General features: G+C 35.7%; 1 protein-coding gene across 1 annotated transcript; it reads right to left on the reverse strand.

The window, feature by feature from the left end:
* LOC100516454 (olfactory receptor 8B8-like) lies at positions 17,689-18,624 on the reverse strand. Its single transcript, XM_003129998.1, has one exon. It carries the CDS (start codon positions 18,622-18,624, stop codon positions 17,689-17,691), a length of 936 nt encoding a protein of 311 aa, XP_003130046.1.

Genomic DNA, 20,849 nt, shown 5'->3' on the forward strand with positions numbered 1-20,849 from the left:
TTACAAGATACCTGTAGGAAAAAACCCAGAGAAAATAGGTGCATTAGTTATTTTCTGATTCCCAAAGCAGAATGACATGTCCCGTCTCTACTGGTTCTGTCATTCATCTCTCCCATGCCTTGATGCTTTCCAGAGACTTCTTAAAAGCTCTGGGACAAAGACCAGAGTGTAGCCCAGAGCCTTGGTTCCAGCCAAACTCAAATGCCCCCCTATAAATCAAAGCCCGTTCATTTTAGTCCCAGGCTTAAGCCACTAGCCACCTCACTTTGAAAAGAAAAAAAAAAAAAAAAACATACATACTTTCAAGGCCTAATGAGTTTTTCATTAACATCATTAAAGAAGATTGCTCACCACTTTCTCTGGGCATATACCCATAGAACCTTCAGACTTGGTTGAAACATGGTTTCCAATTTAGCTCTCATGAAATAAGTCATCCAATTTTGATTTCTCAACCCACCTACACGAGTTGTCATAATTAATATTCTCTAAAACTGCAAATTTACAAACACAAAAGACTTCCTTATAGACTGTGAGTACAAAAAAAAATTCAATCAATGACTTTAATTTAATCGGAATTCCACTTCTCCCACCGCTGTCCTCTGGATGGAAAACTTCAGTTAAGCCAGGAAATTCTTCTTTTCATTGTAGATGTAGTTGACAGAAATGCAGTGCCAGAGGCTATTCTTAAGCTATATTGTAAACTTGTATTGTTGAAGAAACAGCAAAGAAATAAGATTGGCTTTCAGGTACATTACTTGAGCAATCAACAAATCACTGTTTCCTCCCTGACTATTCCCTGCCATCCATAGTTAAAAGCCAGACTCGGAGTTCCTATCATGGCTCAGTGGTTAATGAATCTGACTAGGAACAATGAGGTTGCAGATTCGATCCCTGACCTCGCTCAGTGGGCTAAGGATCTGGCATTGCCATGAACTATGGTGTAGGTTGCAGATGTGGCTCAGATCCAGCATTGCTGTGGCTCTGGCATAGGCTGGCGGTTACAGCTCCTATTAGACCCCTAGTCTGGGAACCTCCATATGCTGCAGGTGTGGCCCTAGAAAAGACAAAAAAAACAAAACAAACATAAAAAAGCCAAACTCTCACTGACCTTTATCTCTCAAATTTGTTAGATCAGAACCAAGGGACTTCTCCTTCACTGATTTAGTTTCCCCTAAAGAGGATTGAGGGGAAAGGGTTTCCTGCTTTGAGCTTATGCACTCTACATTACCTAAAGAATCAAGCTTCATAAATTTTCATCGAGTTATGTTTAAGAGTGTTAGTGTTCCTTTGATTAATAATGCTCAAGATATCACATATGTAGTATCTAAACTTTGATGTGTCTTTAAATTCCAAAATGATAAAACCAACAACCCAAATGAAAAATGGGCAGAAGACCTGAACAGACATTTCTCCAAAGAAGACATAAAGATGGCCAACAGCACATGAAAAAAATGTTCAACATCACTAATTATTATAGAAATGCAAATCAAAACTACAGTGCGTTACCAGCTCACACTGATCAGAATTGCCATCATTAACAAGTCAATAGATAACAAATGCTGGAGAGGGTGTGGAGAAAATGGTTACCCTCCTACACTGTTGGTGGGAATGTAAACTGGTACAACCACTATGGAAAAGAGTATGGAGCTACCTCAGAAAACTAAATATAGAACTACCATATGACCCAGCAGTCCCACTCTTGGGCATATATCCAGACAAAACTTTCCTTAAAAAAGACACATGCACTCCTATGTTCATTGCAGCACTATTCACAATAGCCAAGATATGGAAACAACCTAATTGTCCATCAACAGATGAATGGATTAAGAAGATGTGGTATATATATATATATATATATATATACAATGGAATATTACTCAGCCATAAAAAAGAACTAAATAATGCCATTTGCAGCAAAGTGGATGGAACTAGAGACTCTCATACTAAGTGAAATCTGTCAGAGAGAGAAAGAAATACCATATGATATCACTTATATCTGGAATCTAATATATGGCAAAAATGAACCTTTCTAAAGAAAAGAAACAAACTCATGGACTTGATGAACAAACTTGTGGCTGCCAAGCGGGAGAGAGAGGGAGTTGGATAGACTGGGAGTTTGGGGTTAATAGATGCAAACTATTACATTTGGAGTGGATAAGCAATGAGATTTGGCTGTATAGCACAGAGAACTATATCTAGTCACTTGTGGCAGAACATAATGGAGAATAATGTGAGAAAAATAATGTATATACATGTATGACTGGGTGACTTTGCTGTACAGCAGAAATTGCCAGAACACTGTAAATCAACTATAATGGAAAAAACAAAAATCTTTTAAAAATGATAAAAAATATCAATGGAGAAAAAACTTTGTATATAGAATGATATAGAATTTTATTTTGCATGAAAATATGTATCATATGGTAATTTCTCATAATTACAAAAATTTATGAAATTTTGCTGCAATTTATCTTCTCTTTATACTTTCTACAACATTCTAAGAGTGCTTAATATACATGCTGATTAAAAGGCTTATTAACATATATATACCACTATATAAAAAATAGATAACCAACAAGGACCCACTGTATAGCAAAGGGAACTCTACTCAATATTCTGTGAAAACATATATAGAAAAAATTCTAAAAAGAATATGTATATGTATATGTGTAACTGAATCACTTTGTATTCTGTGAAAACATATATAGAAAAAATTCTAAAAAGAATGTGTATATGTATATGTGTAACTGAATCCCTTAGCAAAGGGAACTCTACTCAATATTCTGTGAAAACATATATAGAAAAAAATTCTAAAAAGAATGTGTATATGTATATGTGTAACTAATACAACATTGTGAATCAACTATGCTCCAATAAAATTTTAAAAATAATAAAATAAAATGAATCATTTTAAGAAAAAGTCTTACATAGGATGTCATTATCTTCAAGAACACACAAAAATAAATGGCATGTGATATCATTTATATGTGTAATCTAAAATATGACACAAATGAATTTATGCAACAGAAACAGACTCATAAACATAGGAAAAAAACTTATGGTTACCAAAAGGCAAAGGGGGTGAGAGAGAGATAAATTATAACTTTGGAATTAGCAGACACAAACTACTATATATACAATAGATAAACAAAAAGGTCTTTCTGTATAGCACAGGGAGTTATTTTAAATATCTTGTACTAAACCATAATAGAAAAAAAACATGAGAAAAGAACCATGTTTCTGAATTGAGAAAAAATAGATAAACTTCTAAGAGAAGAGTCAGAGTCACCAAGATAAAACCCCAAAGTAACCAAATTAGCAATGATCATGAGATTGGACCATCTCGGGGTAGATGCTCTGAACTTGTCCAAATAGGATTAAGACTTAAGTCTGATGATTTTGTTATTCAAACAGAATCAACACGCCATGAAAATCACCAGGGAGGGAGGTAGGGCATTTTTGATTGAGATTCACTTTTGGTTGAGTACCAGTTTTTTAATAGGCTCACACATTAAACTGACTAAAATTCCTTTCATATTTCCAAATAATGTTGAAGTCATTATCACTAAGAAGAGTTGCCCAGAGGTCAGAACCCAAACAGATATATCTCTCTGTGACTAATGATTCTGAGACTAAATTGCTGATCTGTCAAGTAAACAAAGCTAATTAGGTTATGCTTTCATAGAGACCAGTAGAATAAGGAAAGTAATACATGTGCTGTAATTCTATATTTATCTAGAGACATTCATCTTGTAACTTCCAATTTACCAAAAAACTGAATGTAAGTAAAAGCAACTTTAAGATCTCAATGTAATTGTCACAACATTCATTTAATAAAATTTATTCATTTATCAATCCACATTGATTTCTCTTAGTGCCAAGTCATTCTTTTCCTTAAGAAATAAATTTAACAGATCTAGAGGAGACCAGAATAATGGCAGAATTTTAAAAGAGGCAGGGAGACAGGAGAAAGCTATTAATGAAAGCTGAGGATAGCAAGAAGAGGAGTTTAACAGCAAAAAGGAGCCCTCTGGAAAACTATTTAAAAATAAAAGGAAAAAAAATCAAACTGCATTGTTATCTAGGACTCTAGAAAGTCTGAACATATGTAAGCACAGATACATACACAAAATTGCCTATGTGTGAAAAATGATTACCCGGAATCACCAAAAGAACATTTATCTATTTTCAATATCTTCAACTTAAAAAATCAGGAGAGTATGATATGCAATAGTTAACTTTCCTATGAAAGTAACTCAGCAAATGAGGCAAGAATAATAAGTCATTTACATTAAGTGAGACATTACTGGAAATTAAATGTTGTTATATCACATGAAATAAAAGTGAGCAACTACTGCTACATAGGTACGATTGCTTCTCCGTGGGGAGAAAAAAAGACACCACTTTGTTTCCCTCCCTATTCTTCTCCCCCATGCTTAGTGGCCTACAATGCCACTGGTTTTAAAGTTGGAGTTTTTGTTGTTGTTATTTTAATACAACCAATGGTGAGGACAGAGAAGTTCTAACTCCCATCCTTGGAAAGCATAAATGGAAGTACCATCACCTGCTACTCAAGGATATAAGAATACTGCTCATCAAATCCTTCATAAAGATAAATACCCATAAGACATCCAGAATTAAAATTTAAATATATATACAGTATATGCATGTATTTGTACGTGCACGTCTGTGTGTATGTGCCCGTGTGCCTACTTATTTTTTTTTAATTCAAAAGTTGGGCTACTTTAACAGAGATATATTAATCTAAGACAACGCTTCTTGCAAAATCTTCTTTTTTTAAACATAGGACTATCTAGGGCAGTTACTGATCTGTCATGTTCTCTCACTAGAAAGATAACACTAATAACATTTTTCTAAACTAATTCATTGTAGGATCTAGAATATAGAGTTAGAGCTATTGGAGAAATCCGATTGTTATTCTCCTTTCTATGTTGTAACTTCATTTGAGAGACATGAATAAAATTGTCTTGATATCAGAATCTCAAATATTGTGGGGAATGCAGCTGTCTGTCCCTTTATGCCCTGATAAAGTGGGTTTTTTTTTTTTGTTTTTTTTTTTTGTTTTTTTTTTTGTCTTTTGTCTTTTTGTTGTTGTTGTTGCTATCTCTTGGTTCTTGGGCCGCTCCCGCGGCATATGGAGGTGCCCAGGCTAGGGGTTGAATTGGAGCTGTAGCCACCGGCCTACGCCAGAGCCACAGCAACACGGGATCCGAACCGCGTCTGCAACCTACACCACAGCTCACGGCAACGCTGGATCTTACCCACTGAGCAAGGGCAGGGACCGAACCCGCAACCTCATGGTTCCTAGTCGGATTCGTTAACCACTGCGCCACGACGGGAACTCCTTTTTTTTTTTTTTTTTTGTGGTTTTTGTCAAGAAAGTAGAAATCATCAAGTTTAATCTTCAGGGTAGAGAATAAAGTTTAATTTTTCATGGGATTAAAACACCATGAAAGGGAAAGATTCCTGTATTTGTTTCTTTAACCAAAGAAAATGTTACAAAGTATCTATGTGACTGACATCAGAACAAAAATCTTTGTTAATTTCAAATTGTATACCTATGATTACACCATGTCATTATACAATATACAACGACATTATACAATATCATTGTGCAAGAGTGGGAAGAATGGAGTAAAAGTATTTGATATAGGGTCCATGTGACCAAAGTAGGTCACTTACCCTCTCTAAATCTTTATTTTCTCAACTATAAAAAGAGTAGCTATGAAAATTAAAAGAACTGTACTAAGGTTTGAAAGCCTTAAACTACCATGTAATTATCAGTTACCACTTTATTATTTCTTATATTTATAAAGTACTTTCTGAGTTTACTTTATCTGTATCATGCCAAAGTCCCCCAAAATGGCAGGCACCCTTATCCAGGTAATGAAAGTACAGAGTGCATTCACTGAGAAAAGCAGTGATTCTTCCTTGGTCTCATTAAGAAGAACACTCTCTTTAAGCAAGACAAGTAAAAAACTTTTAAAGTTATCATTCAAGAAGCAAAGCAGTGAGATTTCTAGGGTTCCTACAGTGGCTTTGGAAGAATTGTCAAAAGTTCAGTGCATATTACAGGCTGTGAATAATATGATTCAGATTTAAGAAGGGGGTGTATTGGCAATTATGTCAACTCTGCTTTTGCTCTCTTAGGGACAGTAATTGCAGTAAACTGCTCAGACAAGCACTGAGAGCAACATAAGGATGAGGTTATTAAATGCTGTCAATCTAGCTAAGCATATTGACCTCTCTATTTCTTAAACTTTAGCAATGACAGTAAACAGCCCAGAAACTTAAGTTTGACAATTTAGAACTGCATTTGCCAATTATGCCTTTGATAGGATGCCATTTACCTAGCAAAACCCCATCTACATCAGATGATTGGATGAGGAATATGTAGTATGCTACTCAGCCATAAAAAAGAACAAAATAATGCCTTTTGCAGCAACATGGATGCAACTAGAGACTCTCATACTGAGTGAAATAAGTCAGAAAGAGAAAGACAAATACCATATGATATCACTTATATCTGGAATCTAATATATAGCACAAATGAACCTTTCCACAGAACAGAAAATCATGGACTTGGAGAATAGATTTGTGGTTGCCAATGGGGAGGGAGTGGGATAGATCGGAAACTTGGGGTTAATAGATGCAAACTATTGCTTTTGGAATGGATAAGCAATGAGATCCTGCTGTATAGCACTAAGAACTATGTTTAGTCACTTATGATGGAGATGATAATGTGAGAAAAAAAAAGGAATCTATACATGTATGTGTAACTGGGTCACCATGCTGTACAATAGAAAACAGAACACTGTAAACCAGCCATAATGAAAAAAATAAAAATTATATGAAAAAAAAAGTCTTTTAGTTAAGCCAATGTAACAAATTTTGGGAAAAAGCATTTTAAATCTTGGGCTCTGTAGAAATTGTTCACTGGAGGATCTAACAGGAAATACTGAAACTGAAACATAGGCAATGGGAAATCAACTTAGGCCATCCACAGTACAGATTGACAAAAAGCAAACACGCACTTGTAAAGTTCAGGATTACTTTTCTCCAGGGAAAGTTTTCAGTTGGCCTGTCTTGAAATGTGTGTCTTTTGCAGTCATTAAAAAAAAATTGAATACAATCTCAAAAAAAAACCCAAATGAATACAATAGCATATTGATTATAAATTTAATGCCACTGGAAGCCAGTCTACCTAGAATCATACCTTGGCTTTGTCACATCGAGTTGTGTCACTTTGGGAAGATTCTATCACCAATGACTCAATATACTCATGTGTAAAACCTATCTCACAGGAATTTTTTTTTTGGAGGGGGAGGTTAATAGAGGTTATATTTTTAAGAAACTGCTACCTATTAAGTACTTTGTAACTGTTTGATATTATTAATCTAATATCATAAAGAAATGATTAATTAGAGCATTTAAATAGAACCAGTCCAAATATCATGTAGAACTTTTCTTCTGCTGAGAGGTTGAGATCCACTCACCTTAAGACATTTATTTACCTTCAAAAAAGTGGATCCTGATACTATTTGCAAATGTTGAGATGGGCCTTAGAAATATACAACCACTAATTCCCAAAGGTTTAAAAATCTCTCCAGATTTGTTTCTGCATGCATTACACCATCAATAGGATTAAAAAAACAAATTAGAGCTCTGCATGGTCTCAAAAAGATTTCATCATCCAAGGGACTGGTCTCTGTTAGTAAAAGTCAATAATAAAATGTAATTTGTCCTCTATAACACCTATGGATTTACAAACTGTCTTGCCAAGGATTGTCCTTCCTAGCAAAATTTGTTGTCTGAATTTCCACTCTAGTTCTCCAGCCCCAAAGAGATTTGATTTCTGGATAAGCTCCTAAATTTTTCCTATTTAATCGTCCATCTGTTTTTAGTCATAAAATCAATAAAGGAACATAGGGTCTCAAATACAGTTATTTCTGAGACAAATCTAATTAAAATATTCTCCCGTGTAAAGAATGACTTCAATGTTGTTCTAAGAATGTTTTCATTGTATGTGGCATTCTAAGTTATATCCCCATTTTCCATTCCTAATATTTATCTACATCTTCTCATTTATTGCTAGACTGATCACGCCAGAAATGTTTTCTATTAATCATTTAAACAGCAAGCTTTTGATTTTGTTTTCTCTGTTCTCCTTTCATGTTGTTTTTCTCTTTTCTAATATGTACTATTAAAGTGTAACATTATTATATTATATTATGACATATTATTAATATTACTATCAAATCATTGTTCTTTGTATTTATGTTGTGGTTTTTATTCTAACATTAGTGAATTAATTTCAAAATGATTTCTGAAAACAAAATTAATTTAAGTACATAATGTCCCACTAACACTAGTAGTTATCTTAAATGTTTTGGTATGTGTTTTAATTGTCATTCAATTATAAATATTTTATAACTTTAATTTTTAATTTTTGTGCTCTGAAATATGTGGAAGTGTTTCATAAAATTTCAAATGTAAGAGAGGTGAATATCTTTTTGGTTTTCATTTTTTAATTTTACTCCATTTTAATCAGAGAATGTGGTCTTTGTGATATAAATTTGTTTGTATTAAAGAATGAATCCGAGGACTTATCCTTAGGCAAATTTTGAAATGTATTTTATGTTTGCTTACAAAGATAATATATGCTTCATTATTGAATGCAAAGTCCTATGCATAATATCTACAGGTCAAGGTTATTCATATTTTCAATTTTGCTAAAATTGGCTACTTCCCTTTTAGAATTCTATTTTTAATTTTTTCCTTATCATCTTATTCTGACAATTTAATGTAACATTAATCTCCAGAAGATATATTAGTCTATTTGTGTTTGAACAAAAATAAGATATATATTTAGTAAAAATAAGTAAAATGTCAATATATTGATGATAAAATTAGAGGTATTGGGACTTCTGAGATAGGTTTTCAAAATAATTTTCTTTTACCCTGTGAAATATAGCATAATTTTAAAGCAAGAAGCTATCTTTACCCTAGAGATATATCTCTTGAAAATTGACAAGAGTCTTAATAAACACCTCTTGCTGTTCTATAACTCTTTTAATTTCTTTCAGTTTTTTTCATTTACCTTCAGTAAAGTTCTTTGCTTTATATTCTATTGCACAATTTCTCTTGGGAATGGGAAAAGCAATATTCTTACCACATGTTAATATTTGAAAATCTATATTTCAAAGAAACCTCTAAGACAAGTACATTCACCTAATACACTGTCAAAGCTAAGTGGAGATGTTTGCTGTCATATATTAACAAATAATACTTTCATATATTCTTTTTAAATTATCTATTTATTTTTATTGTACTTAACTTACAATGTTATATCAAATTTTACAAAACAAAGTGACCCATTCATACATATATATACATACATATATATATATATATACATTCTTTTTCTCACATTATCCTCCATCATGTTCCACCACAAGTGACCAGATATAGTTCCCTATACTATACAACAAGATCTCATTGCTTATCTACTCCAAAATCAACTCCCAGTCCAAACTCCTAGTCCATCCCACTCTCTCCTTCTCCCCCTTAGCAACCACAGGTCTGTTCTCCATGTCCATGGGTTTGTTTCTTTTCTGAAGATACGTTCATCTGTGCCATATATTAGATTCCAGATATAAGTGATATCATATGGTATTTGTCCTTCTCTGACCTACTTCACTTAGTATGAGAGTCTCTAGTGCCATTCATGTCGCTGCAAATGGCATTATTTTGTTCTTTTTTATGGCTGAGTAATATTCCATTGTGTATTTATACCACATCTTCTTAATCCATTCATCTGTTGATGGACATTTAGGTTGCCTCTTTGTCTTGGCTATTTTGAATAGTGCTACAATGAACATAGGGATGCATGTATCTTTTTCAATGGAAGTTTTGTCTGGATATATGCCCAAGAGTGGGACTGCTGATCATATGGTAGTTCTATATTTAGTTTTCTGAGATGCCTCCATACCGTTTTTCATAGTGGTTGTACCAATTACATTCCCACCAAAAGTGAAAGAGGGTACCTTCTCCCCCACACTCTCTCAGCATTTGTTATCTATTGACTTGTTAATGATGGCCATTCTTTTTTTTTTTTTCCATATATTTACTTTTTATTGAATTTGTTAATGTTACAGAGTTCTTGCACTGCCAAACCATGCCTGAGAATTCAAAGAAAGAAATGGTATAATGGACAGCCTCATCCACCCATCATACAGCATATTAAAACTTGATTCATGTGCATTTTGATAATTTCACAATCTTTTAAAAATTTATAACAAGGGCTGGAATTTTTCAATCTCCTGCAGGTCTCCAGGTTTCTAGGACAGTATGCCATTAATAACAGTTCCACATATTCATCTCAGTTCATTCTTCAAAAACATAACCCCAGCAAAATTTTGCTGGAAAAAATGCATACTTTTCAGGGAAAACATGTAGCTCAAGATCCAGGAGATTTTCTGTTAAAAGACTGTTGGTTCCCAAACGAAACCTTCAGATTAACCAAGAATCCTTTGTTTTTCAATCATCCAACCTCTCCTCAGCTGGCTCAGCTACTCAACCAAATCTATTAGAACATAGGCATCCTGCCTACCACCTCAAATAATGCCAACATTATTGCCCAGATATGGTTGGCAGGTCCTGTCAGGTGAAACTGTAGCCCTCCTAGAAGTGCGATTCCTGCATTGTCACCTTTAAATGATGGCCATTCTGACTGGTGTGAGCTGGTACCTCATTGTAGCTTTGATTTGCATTTCTCTAATGATCAGTGATGTTGAGCATTTTTTATGTGACTGTTGGCCACCTGAATATCTTTGGAGAAATGTCTACTTAGGTCTTCTGCCCATTTTTCAGTTGGGTTGTTGGCTTTGCTGTTGAGTTGTGGTAAGTAATTTGTATATTTTAGAGATTACGCCCTTGTCAGTTGCATCATTTGAAACTATTTCTCCCATTCTGTAGGTTGCCCTTTTTTTATGGTTTCCTTTGCTGTGCAAAAGCTTGTCAGTTTGATTGGGTCCCATTGGTTTATTTTTATTTTTATTTCTGTTGCCTTGAGAGGCTGACCTAAGAAAACCTTTGCAGGGTTGATGTCAGAGAATATTTTGCCTATGTTCTCTTCTAGGAGTTTTATGGTGTCTTATGTTTAAGTCTCCAAGCCATTGTGAGTTTATTTTTGTGCATGGTGTGAGGGTGTGTTCTAGTTTCATTGGTTAACATTCAGCTGTCCAGTTTTTCCGGCACCACCTGCTGAAGAGACTGTCTTTTACCCTTTTATATTCTTGCCTTCTTTGTCAAAGATTGAGTAGTTTTTGTGTGGAGTCCTTAGGGTTGTCTATATATAGTATCATGTAATCTGCATAGAGTGACAAATTTACCCCTTCCAGTTTGGATACTTTTTATTTGTTCTCTTTGTCAGATTGCTATGGCTAGAACTTCTAATACTTTGTTGAATAAAATTGGTGAGAGTGGGCACATAAATGACTTTTATTGTCATGTGCTCTCTGTACCCACTTTGGTAAGTGTTTTTATAATGAATGGATGTTGAATTTTATCAAATACTTTTTCTACATCTATTAAGATGATCATGTGGTTTTTGACTTTCCTTTTGTTAATGTGGCATATGAGATTGATGTATTTGCTTATGTTGAACCATAGCTGTGAACCTGGGATGAATCCCACTTGGTTGTGGTGTATGATTTTTTTTTTTTTGCATTTCAAGTCCAAATTCACAGCATATGGAAGTTCCTAGGGGTTGAATCATAGCTGTAGCTTCCAGCCTATACCACAGCCACAGCAATGCAAGATCTGAGCCACATCTGCAACCTACGCCACAGCTCACAACAATACCAGATCCTTAATCCACTGAGTGAGGCTAGGGATCAAACTCACATCCTCATGGATCCTAGTCAGGTTTGTTACCACCATGCCATGAAGGGAACTCCTGTCAGCTAAAATTTTGTGGCATATATGCAATGGAATATTACTCAGCAATAAAAAAGACAAACAAATGCCATTTGCAGCAACATGGATAGATCTAGAGACTCTAATACTAAGTGAAGTAAGCCAGAAAAAAAAAATGTCATATAATAGCACCTATTTGTTGGCTCTAAAATATGGAAAAGATGATCCTATCTAAAATAAACAGTAGAAAACTGAAAGAACACTGCAAAACAACTATAATGGAAAATATAAAAATCATTTAAAAAAAAGAAAAAAGAAAATAAACAAACAAGATCATGGCCAAGAAGAGAAGACTTGTAGTTCTCAAGGGGGAAAGGTGAGGGAGTGATATAGATGGGCATTTGTGGGGGGGGGGGTTGGATGCAAACTGTTATATTTGGAATGGATGGGCAATGGGATACTACTGTACAGCACAGGGAAATGTGTGTGATTGGGTCACTTTGTTGTACAACGGAACTTGATGAAACATTGTAAATTAACTAGACCTTAATAATAAAATTAATAATAATAATAATAGCAATAATTCAATATATAAGTAAACATATAAATAAAAACTATAACCATCTATTATCATACCATGTAATTGATTCATTTTGTTCAAGGTAAACCACATGCAGTCAGGGATATTAGTTTCTTTATTTCCTGGTATATTTCTAGTGCTTACAGCACTGTGAGGAACAGTAATAAATATTTGCATTATGAAAGAATGAATGATTTCACTCCTTCCCGGTTTATTGTTGTTGTGGAGGTCCTTGTCAATTGGTTATTCCTTTCTAAGTGATTCATCTTTTATGTTAGATTATTTTCACAGTATTGTAATACATCTGGGAATTTTTTTGTTTGTCCTGCTTTGTATATATTGTGCTTCGTCTATCCCTGCGTTATCTCCCACTCTGTTTTATCTTTCAGAGGGCTTATTTTTATTATTTTCCCCTTACTAACTTTGCTTAGTCAAACTAGCCTGTGTCTGTGGATTCATTTCTTTCATTGACCTGGAAGCTGTTCAGCATTCATCTGTCATTATTTCTATCATGTTCCCTATTCTTTCTTCTAGGGCTCCAAATAAACATTCATAAAAACCACTCATTCTATGTCCCACAATCTTCAGCCTCTTTCGTATTTTTCATCTTCTAGTGTCTTTGTGCTTCATTCTAAGTCATTTTCCTAGTATGTCTAATCTGTGTCTAAGCTGAATTGAGTTTATTTTGAGCCCAGCAATTATATTTCTAAAAGCTCTGCTTTGAAATTTTGTGCAGTCTCTGGTTATTTGTTTTTTTTCTATGACTCTGCTAGTCCTCTATCGTTTCATGTATTGTTATTTATAATTAAATATCTAATCATTCAAATATCTAAAATCCTTGAGGTCAATTGCTGCATATTTATTTCTGAGACTTTCTAGAGGTTATACTTTTTTTTCCCCTTGTAAATTTGGTGATCTTTGATTATAAAGTTATATATTGTTTATATTAGGATTTGAAAAACCTAAGAACTGAGATGCTAATGATGCTTTCTTTTAGTATATCTGTTTGTGTTTGCTTAGGGGGGAAAAAAAGGCATTTACTTCTACTCTGGCCTTTCTGCTCTTTCTTTTTCTAGCTTCCCAGGTTTAGTTTAGAAGACCCTGATTTAAGTCTATGACTTGGTTGTTGGCCTGATTGAATAATGTATTGCATGTCCTCATGTGAATCCCTGCATGGGATATGATATCATCTCATGCCCTCATGTAAGCATAGATTGATGATTATTTTTTTTAATTTTTGTCTAGCTTTATTCTCTCCTCCCCCCCTCACTCTTTTCTTCCCTCCCCTCCACTCTTCCGCCTTCTCTCATTCCTTCCTGTTCTCCTTGCCAATTTCCCATATAGCTTATTTGCACAACTATTCAACATATATATTATGCAGGATCTAGTTATTTTGTAGATATTTTGTAGGGTCCACCAGAATATCAAATTCAGCAAAGGTAAAAGTTAATATCTTTTATTCGCTATTTTTATAGTTATAGAAGTTGTCACTGTTAAGTTTTTTTTTTTTTTTTTTAAGTTTTTATTGTAGTTTCTTCTTCTGCCTTTGCCCTGAGATTAGGCGGATACTCACAGGAATAAGCCATGTAAATTTTCTACTTCCTCCTTCTTCTCTACTCCATTATCAGTTGCAATCAGATTTCTGCTTCTACCATTTCCATAAACTTTTCTCGCTGAGTTTGTAGATTCCCAATACAAAGGCCACCTAAACTCTCTAGGACAGGAATGTTACTGACCTTTCTTTCCTTACTGAAATAGTTAATTACACTATTAGTTAATACAAAATCTTTTATTAGTGAAATTCATAAGTACCCACATATTGCCTTATCCAGAGACAACTTCAGCATCACAGAACACTTGAAGTGGGACATTCCAAATCACCAGTAACTTGCCAGCAGTGTAATCATTTGAAATGAATTGTAAAGATGCACATTCCTGAGCCCTGCTGACAGAAATAGTCCAATAGAGTAGGTCTGAGATGGAAAAGAGGATAATAATACTAAATGTTTCCTGAATGATTCTGACATATCCAAGTTAAGAATCATTAATAGCGTTCAACCCTATTAGAGCATAAGTCAAAAAAATGAGACACAGTTATTGCAAGTTTTTTGTTGGTCCATTTGTTTTGTTTTGTTTTGTTTGCCCACACCTGGGGCATGTGGAAGTTCTTGGGCCAGGGGTCGAGCCCACATCACAGTAGTGATAATGAAAGATCCTTAACTGCTAGACTACCAGAGAACTCCTGAAAGATTTTCTTGAATGAATAGAACACTTGACAAAATCCAGCTAAGACTCTTATTTTTCAGGATATTAATATGAAGCTCGAAAAATGAAATGATACTGCTATAGAAAGTCACCTCCAGGACTATACCTCATTTAGCTTGAATCTCAAATAAATGAATAAGAATCTTCAGAAAAATCATGTTAAGTAGATATTTTTTTTAATTTTAGAGACCAACAAACTGACATCTTGAAAGGCTGAGTAACTTTTACAGGTCACTCTTTCTTTCTTTCCTTCTTCTTTTTTTTTTTTGTGTGTGTTTTTACCATTTCTTGGGCCGCTCCCGCAGCATATGGAGGTTCCCAGGTTAGGGGTCGAATTGGAGCTGTAGCCACTGGCCTACGCAAGAGCCACAGCAACGCGGGATCTGAGCCACATCTGCGACCTACACCACAGCTCATGGCAATGCCGGATTCTTAACCCACTGAGCAAGGCCATGGATCAAACCCGCAACCTCATGGTTCCTAGTCGGATTCGTTAACCACTGAGCCACGACGGGAACTCCTGGAGTCACATATTTAGTGAGTGACAAAACTGAAGATTAAACCCAAGTGGTAGAAATTTTAAACCAGAAACTATAAGATTGCTCGCCCTATTCTCCTTCTTCTAGGAGTCTATCCAACAAATACCTTCCTTTCCTGACTCCTGAATACAAAAAACTATGTACATTAGAAGTAAATAAATCTTTGTTTGCCATCACTGTGCCTTCCTGGTGACTCAGAATATAAAGACATATATCAAATATTCAGTTATTCTACCCAGACTTACTGAACCTTTACTAAATGCCCAACACTGCATTAAACAGTGGAGATATAATAGAGAAGATACATGTGGTGACTTCCCTCCCAAGGAAGATAGACAAACAGGGAATTACAAAACCATGTGAAAATTGCTCTCATTATTTTATGTCAGGCCTGACTGCTACACTCTTGGAAATATAAAAAGGGGCCTAATCTTTGCAAGATGGGTTAAACAGGCTTTCCCTTCAGCTGATTTCTGAAACAGTAACAGAAAACAAGGAGGGTTATAAACAGGTAATGAGAGTGTGCTAGAAAAAGAAAAGCAAATAGAATATAACCAAAGAGGAAGCCTCATTGTTCAATTAGAAAAATGCATTTTTAAAAAGGTAGGCAAAGTAATACAAAAGAAATCCTCTATATACTCTGTAAATTATTATTCTCTTCCTGTTTTTGAAACTCCAATTTGAATACACACACGCGTGTGCATGCATACTCACACAAACACACACATCTTTTTTTTTTGGCTCCATGTGCAGCATGTGGAAGTTGCCAAGCCAAGTTCAATACACAACGTATTCCCTTGTACTTAACTGAAAATTTTCCTGCACATAAATATTTTAAGGTTTTCTTATAATTAAATACATTGAAATATTTAAGGAGGAAAGAATTTCAATACAGTAGAATATACTGAACCAAAATACAGTAGGCACAAAATAGTCTGAGCATATATCTAAAGGTCATCTACATTTGTCTTTCTGTCTAGGAAAGGTTTCCCAGAGTTCCTGAATAACCTAATAACTGAAAAATGGACAGGCTGAGTAAGACAAAGGAAGAGGGTACATGGAGATATTTCAGGTTGAAATAAAACCTTGTAGAATATTATGCAAAAGAACAAGAGCTTATTAAATTTCAGAAAGTTTAGTATAATTTTAGCAGAACACTGGGAAGAAGGCAGGGAAGAGGGGTTTGTAGTGACAGAGGATCATGCTGAAGAGATGAACAGGGTCCAAATATTAAGAATCTTGTTTAGCATACTGTGGAACTTTGGTTTTACCTTGAAAGCAACTGCACTGAATAGAGTAAACCAAAGAAAGAACAGTCTGGTTTCAGTGTGGAGAATAGATTTTAAAGGGGAAGACAAGAGAGGGTGAGGTCAGTTAGGAGGCTGGTGTCTGGATAAGAAATGATGGTGTCAGGAGAAGAACAAGGATTGTTAGCACTTGATAAATTGAGTGTGGAGAACAAGTGAAGAGAGAAGAATCAAGGAGACTCCAGCATGGGGTTTGACAAATAAGTACCAGATGGTGAAATTCACAATGACATTGATCACATGAAGAGAAGGGAGTTTGTAGGACTGGAGATGTTACTGGGATTAGGTTAATTTCTGCCTGTGGAATATTCAAACAGTGATATTAGGCAGTTAATTATAGGTCTGAAATTCAAATGTGAATCCTATTTAAAGTTTTCTATAAAGGAATTGTTTCTATAACTAGAACATTTTTATCTGCTATTAACTTCTAAACATACATTAAGAAAGTATGACTAGGAGTTCCTGTTGTGGCTCAGTGGGATAAGCAGCCAACTAGTATCCATGAGGATGTGGGTTCAATACCTGGCCTTGTTCAATAAGTTAAGGATCCGGCATTGCTGCAAGCTGTGTAGTAAGTCACAAATGTGGTGCAGATCTGGCGTAGCTGTAGCTATGGCTAGGCTAGCAGCTGCAGCTCCAATTCAACCCCTAGCCTGGGACTTCCCATATGCCACAGGTGTGGCCTTAAATATAAATAAATAAATAAATAGTGTGAATATTCCTTCTAATACGTAAAAGGAAAAAAACACTGTGAGGGAAGAAAGAAGGGGAGGAAGACTAGCAAAAAGGAGGAAGGGAGAAAAAATAAATTTTACAATCATTAGGCCATCAATACTATGCTATAAACACTCATTTGCCTTACCCTCTTCCCCTAAAACCCTATAAAGTAAGATGATGCCTTTATTTGCTGAAGTTTTCATCCCTGGCCTTCCAATTCCAAGTTCAATACTATTTCTATTATGCTTCACTTCTTCCTGTATGAAAGCACTCTGTAGAAAAACCAAAACAATTTAAAAAGAAAGGTGTATTTTCTAATAGTAATTAATACTACTCCAGCTCAGGAAAATATTTTCCTACTCAAGCTTTTTTTTAGGGCAACCTTAACCTCCTTGTTTCTGAAGCTGTAGATCAGAGGATTGAGCATGGGCACCACAATGGTATAGAACACAGTGGACACTTTCCCCTGGTCCATGGACAAAACAGAGGAAGGATGGAGGTACATGAATGCCCCTGAGCCAAAGAAAACAAAAACAACAATGACATGTGAGCTACAAGTGCTGAAGGCTTTAGATCTTCCTTCAGCAGAATGGATGCGGAAGATGCTGGAGAGGATGAAAGCATAGGAGATGATGATGGTGAGGCTAGGCACACCAATATCAAAGCCCACAACAATGAGAACTACCAATTCATTGATGTGAGTGCTGGTACAGGAGAGCTCCAGAAGAGGGAGAATGTCACACATGTAGTGGTTGATGGTGTTGGCATCACAGAAGGTCAACCTCAGCATGCATCCTGTGTGGGCCCAGGCACCAATAAATGCTCCCACATATACAATCACAACCAGCAGATGACAGACCTTAGGAGACATTGTGACATTGTACAGCAGGGGCTTGCAAATGGCCACATAGCGATCATAGGCCATCACTGTCAACACATAGCACTCTGCACTGACAAAGAAGCAGTAGAAGAAGAGCTGAGTCATGCATCCTGCATAGGAGATGGTGTTCATCTCTGACACAAAGTTTACCAACAGTTTTGGGGTGATGGTAGAAGAGTAACAGAGATCTATAAAGGATAAATTAAAAAGGAAGTAGTACATGGGAGTGTGAAGATGAGAATTCAGTCTAATTAGAGTGACCAAGCCCAGGTTTCCTGCCACAGTAACAATGTAAATTCCCATGAAAAGGAAGAACAGGGGCAGCTGGATCTCCGAATACTTAGATAAACCCACAAGGATAAACTCAGTGACTAGGGAGCTGTTTCCAATATCCATTCCCCTCCAGTGGGATCTGAAAGTTAAGAGAGTAGAGTCAGATTTGAACCCAGTTTCCCCATACAATCCCATGCTCAGTCCATTCTGGAGCCAAGAAGCCCAACGACTCTACTGAAGTTTATTCTATAGAGAGCAGGATCTGGCTCTGCTCATATAAAGAAAGAGAAGTACATGGGAGGCATCAGCATAGCATCAAGTAATACTGGAAGAAGTAGCAAGACGTAAAAAAAAAAGTTCAAGCATTTCTTACCTTTTCTCTACTGCAGTTTGTCACTAACACATTTTATCCCTTCACTTGCTCAAGTTGGCATTTACTCACCACACTTCACCTACACAATGCTGGCTACCAACCCAGGCTGGACACTGTGTAGATCATGAGCCCATGTCCACAGCTGAGTTGGGGCAACAGAGACTCACAGAGAACTGCTGCCTTCCCAAGCATACACAGCAAGAAAGTCATTAAGTCAGGAATGAAATCTGTGCCTCCCACATGAGAAATCCTTAAGGGACGGAAAAACTGGTGGCACTGCAAACCCTATAAACTCAGCACTACTTCCCATCTCCATTTTCCTCCCACACAGCCCCTTTGATTATCTGCACCTCAGGGCCAAAACTGGGGACAGCAGAAAAATCTGTTACCTTCCACAGCTATGGGTGATGAAAGACTATAAAAACATAAAGGATTCCGTGCTTACTCTTCTTTGCCTACAGACATCAGAAATGTCCTTGTGGTTTCCTCTCTACCACTGCTCTCCAAACAGGAAGAGCTCGTCTGCAGTCAGAGGCAGCAAAACTGAAATAACCCCCTCCACATCCATCCCAGTGGAAGGCCTCAGAGCATTTATAGGTCTCAGTCTTTCACTTGCTCTGAGAGTTAGTCAGATAAAGATCAGGATTTTAATCAAGGTTTTGCCCAGAGGTGATCATTAAATGACAAAAAAGAATCCAAACAGCATTTTTTGTTTTCATCATCATACAATGTAGGATCATGTACATTGGTTGATTCTCAGCTTTGAGGTCTCAGGGGTTTGATAAAGAAGATTTCCCTGAAGTCCCTCCATAATTCACATCCTTTGGGAAAGACAGATTTATGAAACTGTTTATATGCAGAGGAAAATGCTTGAACCCTGGTGTTTTTGGAGGCTCAATAGTCTACTCAGAATTCCACATTAGGGACTGCACATTCCCCCAGGGAGAAATATTTTCTCTCCTCTTTCTCCTAATGTTTCTTCAACTTTTAGGTACAGTTGCTAACCTAGAGCTAATGATATTTTTAGAACCTAACAAAAATATGATATGTAGAGACACATCTTCCTACACATATGTTTCTAACATTGTGGCATACATGATCACAAAATGAATACTTTATATTTTTTAGAGTGTATCACTCCTTTTTCTTTTTTCTTATAATTCTCTTTCTCTACAATTCCCTTAGCTCACCTCCATCAATACTCCCCCCAAAACTTATGTTTATAACCAAGAATAACTACCTATATTTTCCTATTTGCTGACATAAACAAATTACAAGTATAGAGCCTTTACGACTGATTACAAACTACATTGGTTTTAACCTCTTGCTTTTTTCATCTAACAAAACTTCACTGAAATTTCTCCAATATTCTGTGTTCTTTTTACATCATAATATATCCAAACATTCCATATTGATAGAAATCCATCATTTTTTCCAGTTTTTTATTATCAAAAGCAATGCTAAAATAATCAACATTGTACATACTCTGATACTCCATTGCTTTTATTTCAATGCGGATGAATTTTTTGCTTCTCATGATTCCCTCTTTGGGTTTGATTAATTTCCTAGAATGGCACACAGAACTCAGCAAAACAGATCATTTATGTTTTCCAGTTTATTATAATAGGATATGATATAGGATACAGGCGAACAGCTAGATAGAAGATATCAATAGGGTAAGCTATGGCGAAAGGGTGTGGAGCTTCCATGCCCTCTCCAGGTACACAATGCTCCCAGCATCTCCACATTTTCACCAAAACAGAAGCTCTTCAATCCCATCATTTAAGGTTTTAATGGAGGTTTCACTATGTAAGCATGACTGATTAAATCATTGGCCATTTGTGGTTGAATTCAATCTCTAGTCCCTCTCCCCTCACTTGAAGTCTAGAAGTTCCAACACTCTAATCACAAGTTGGTTCTCCTGGCAACCAGCCTGCATCTTTAGGTGAGGTCCAAAGTCACTTCCTTATCATAA

The sequence above is a fragment of the Sus scrofa genome, chromosome 9 (assembly GCF_000003025.6).
Source record: "Sus scrofa isolate TJ Tabasco breed Duroc chromosome 9, Sscrofa11.1, whole genome shotgun sequence".
NCBI classification, from domain to species: domain Eukaryota; kingdom Metazoa; phylum Chordata; class Mammalia; order Artiodactyla; family Suidae; genus Sus; species Sus scrofa.

Excerpts from the sequence above, each read along its gene's own strand:
- LOC100516454 (XM_003129998.1), bottom strand. The coding sequence starts at position 18,624 with ATGGATATTGGAAACAGCTCCCTAGTCACTGAGTTTATCCTTGTGGGT.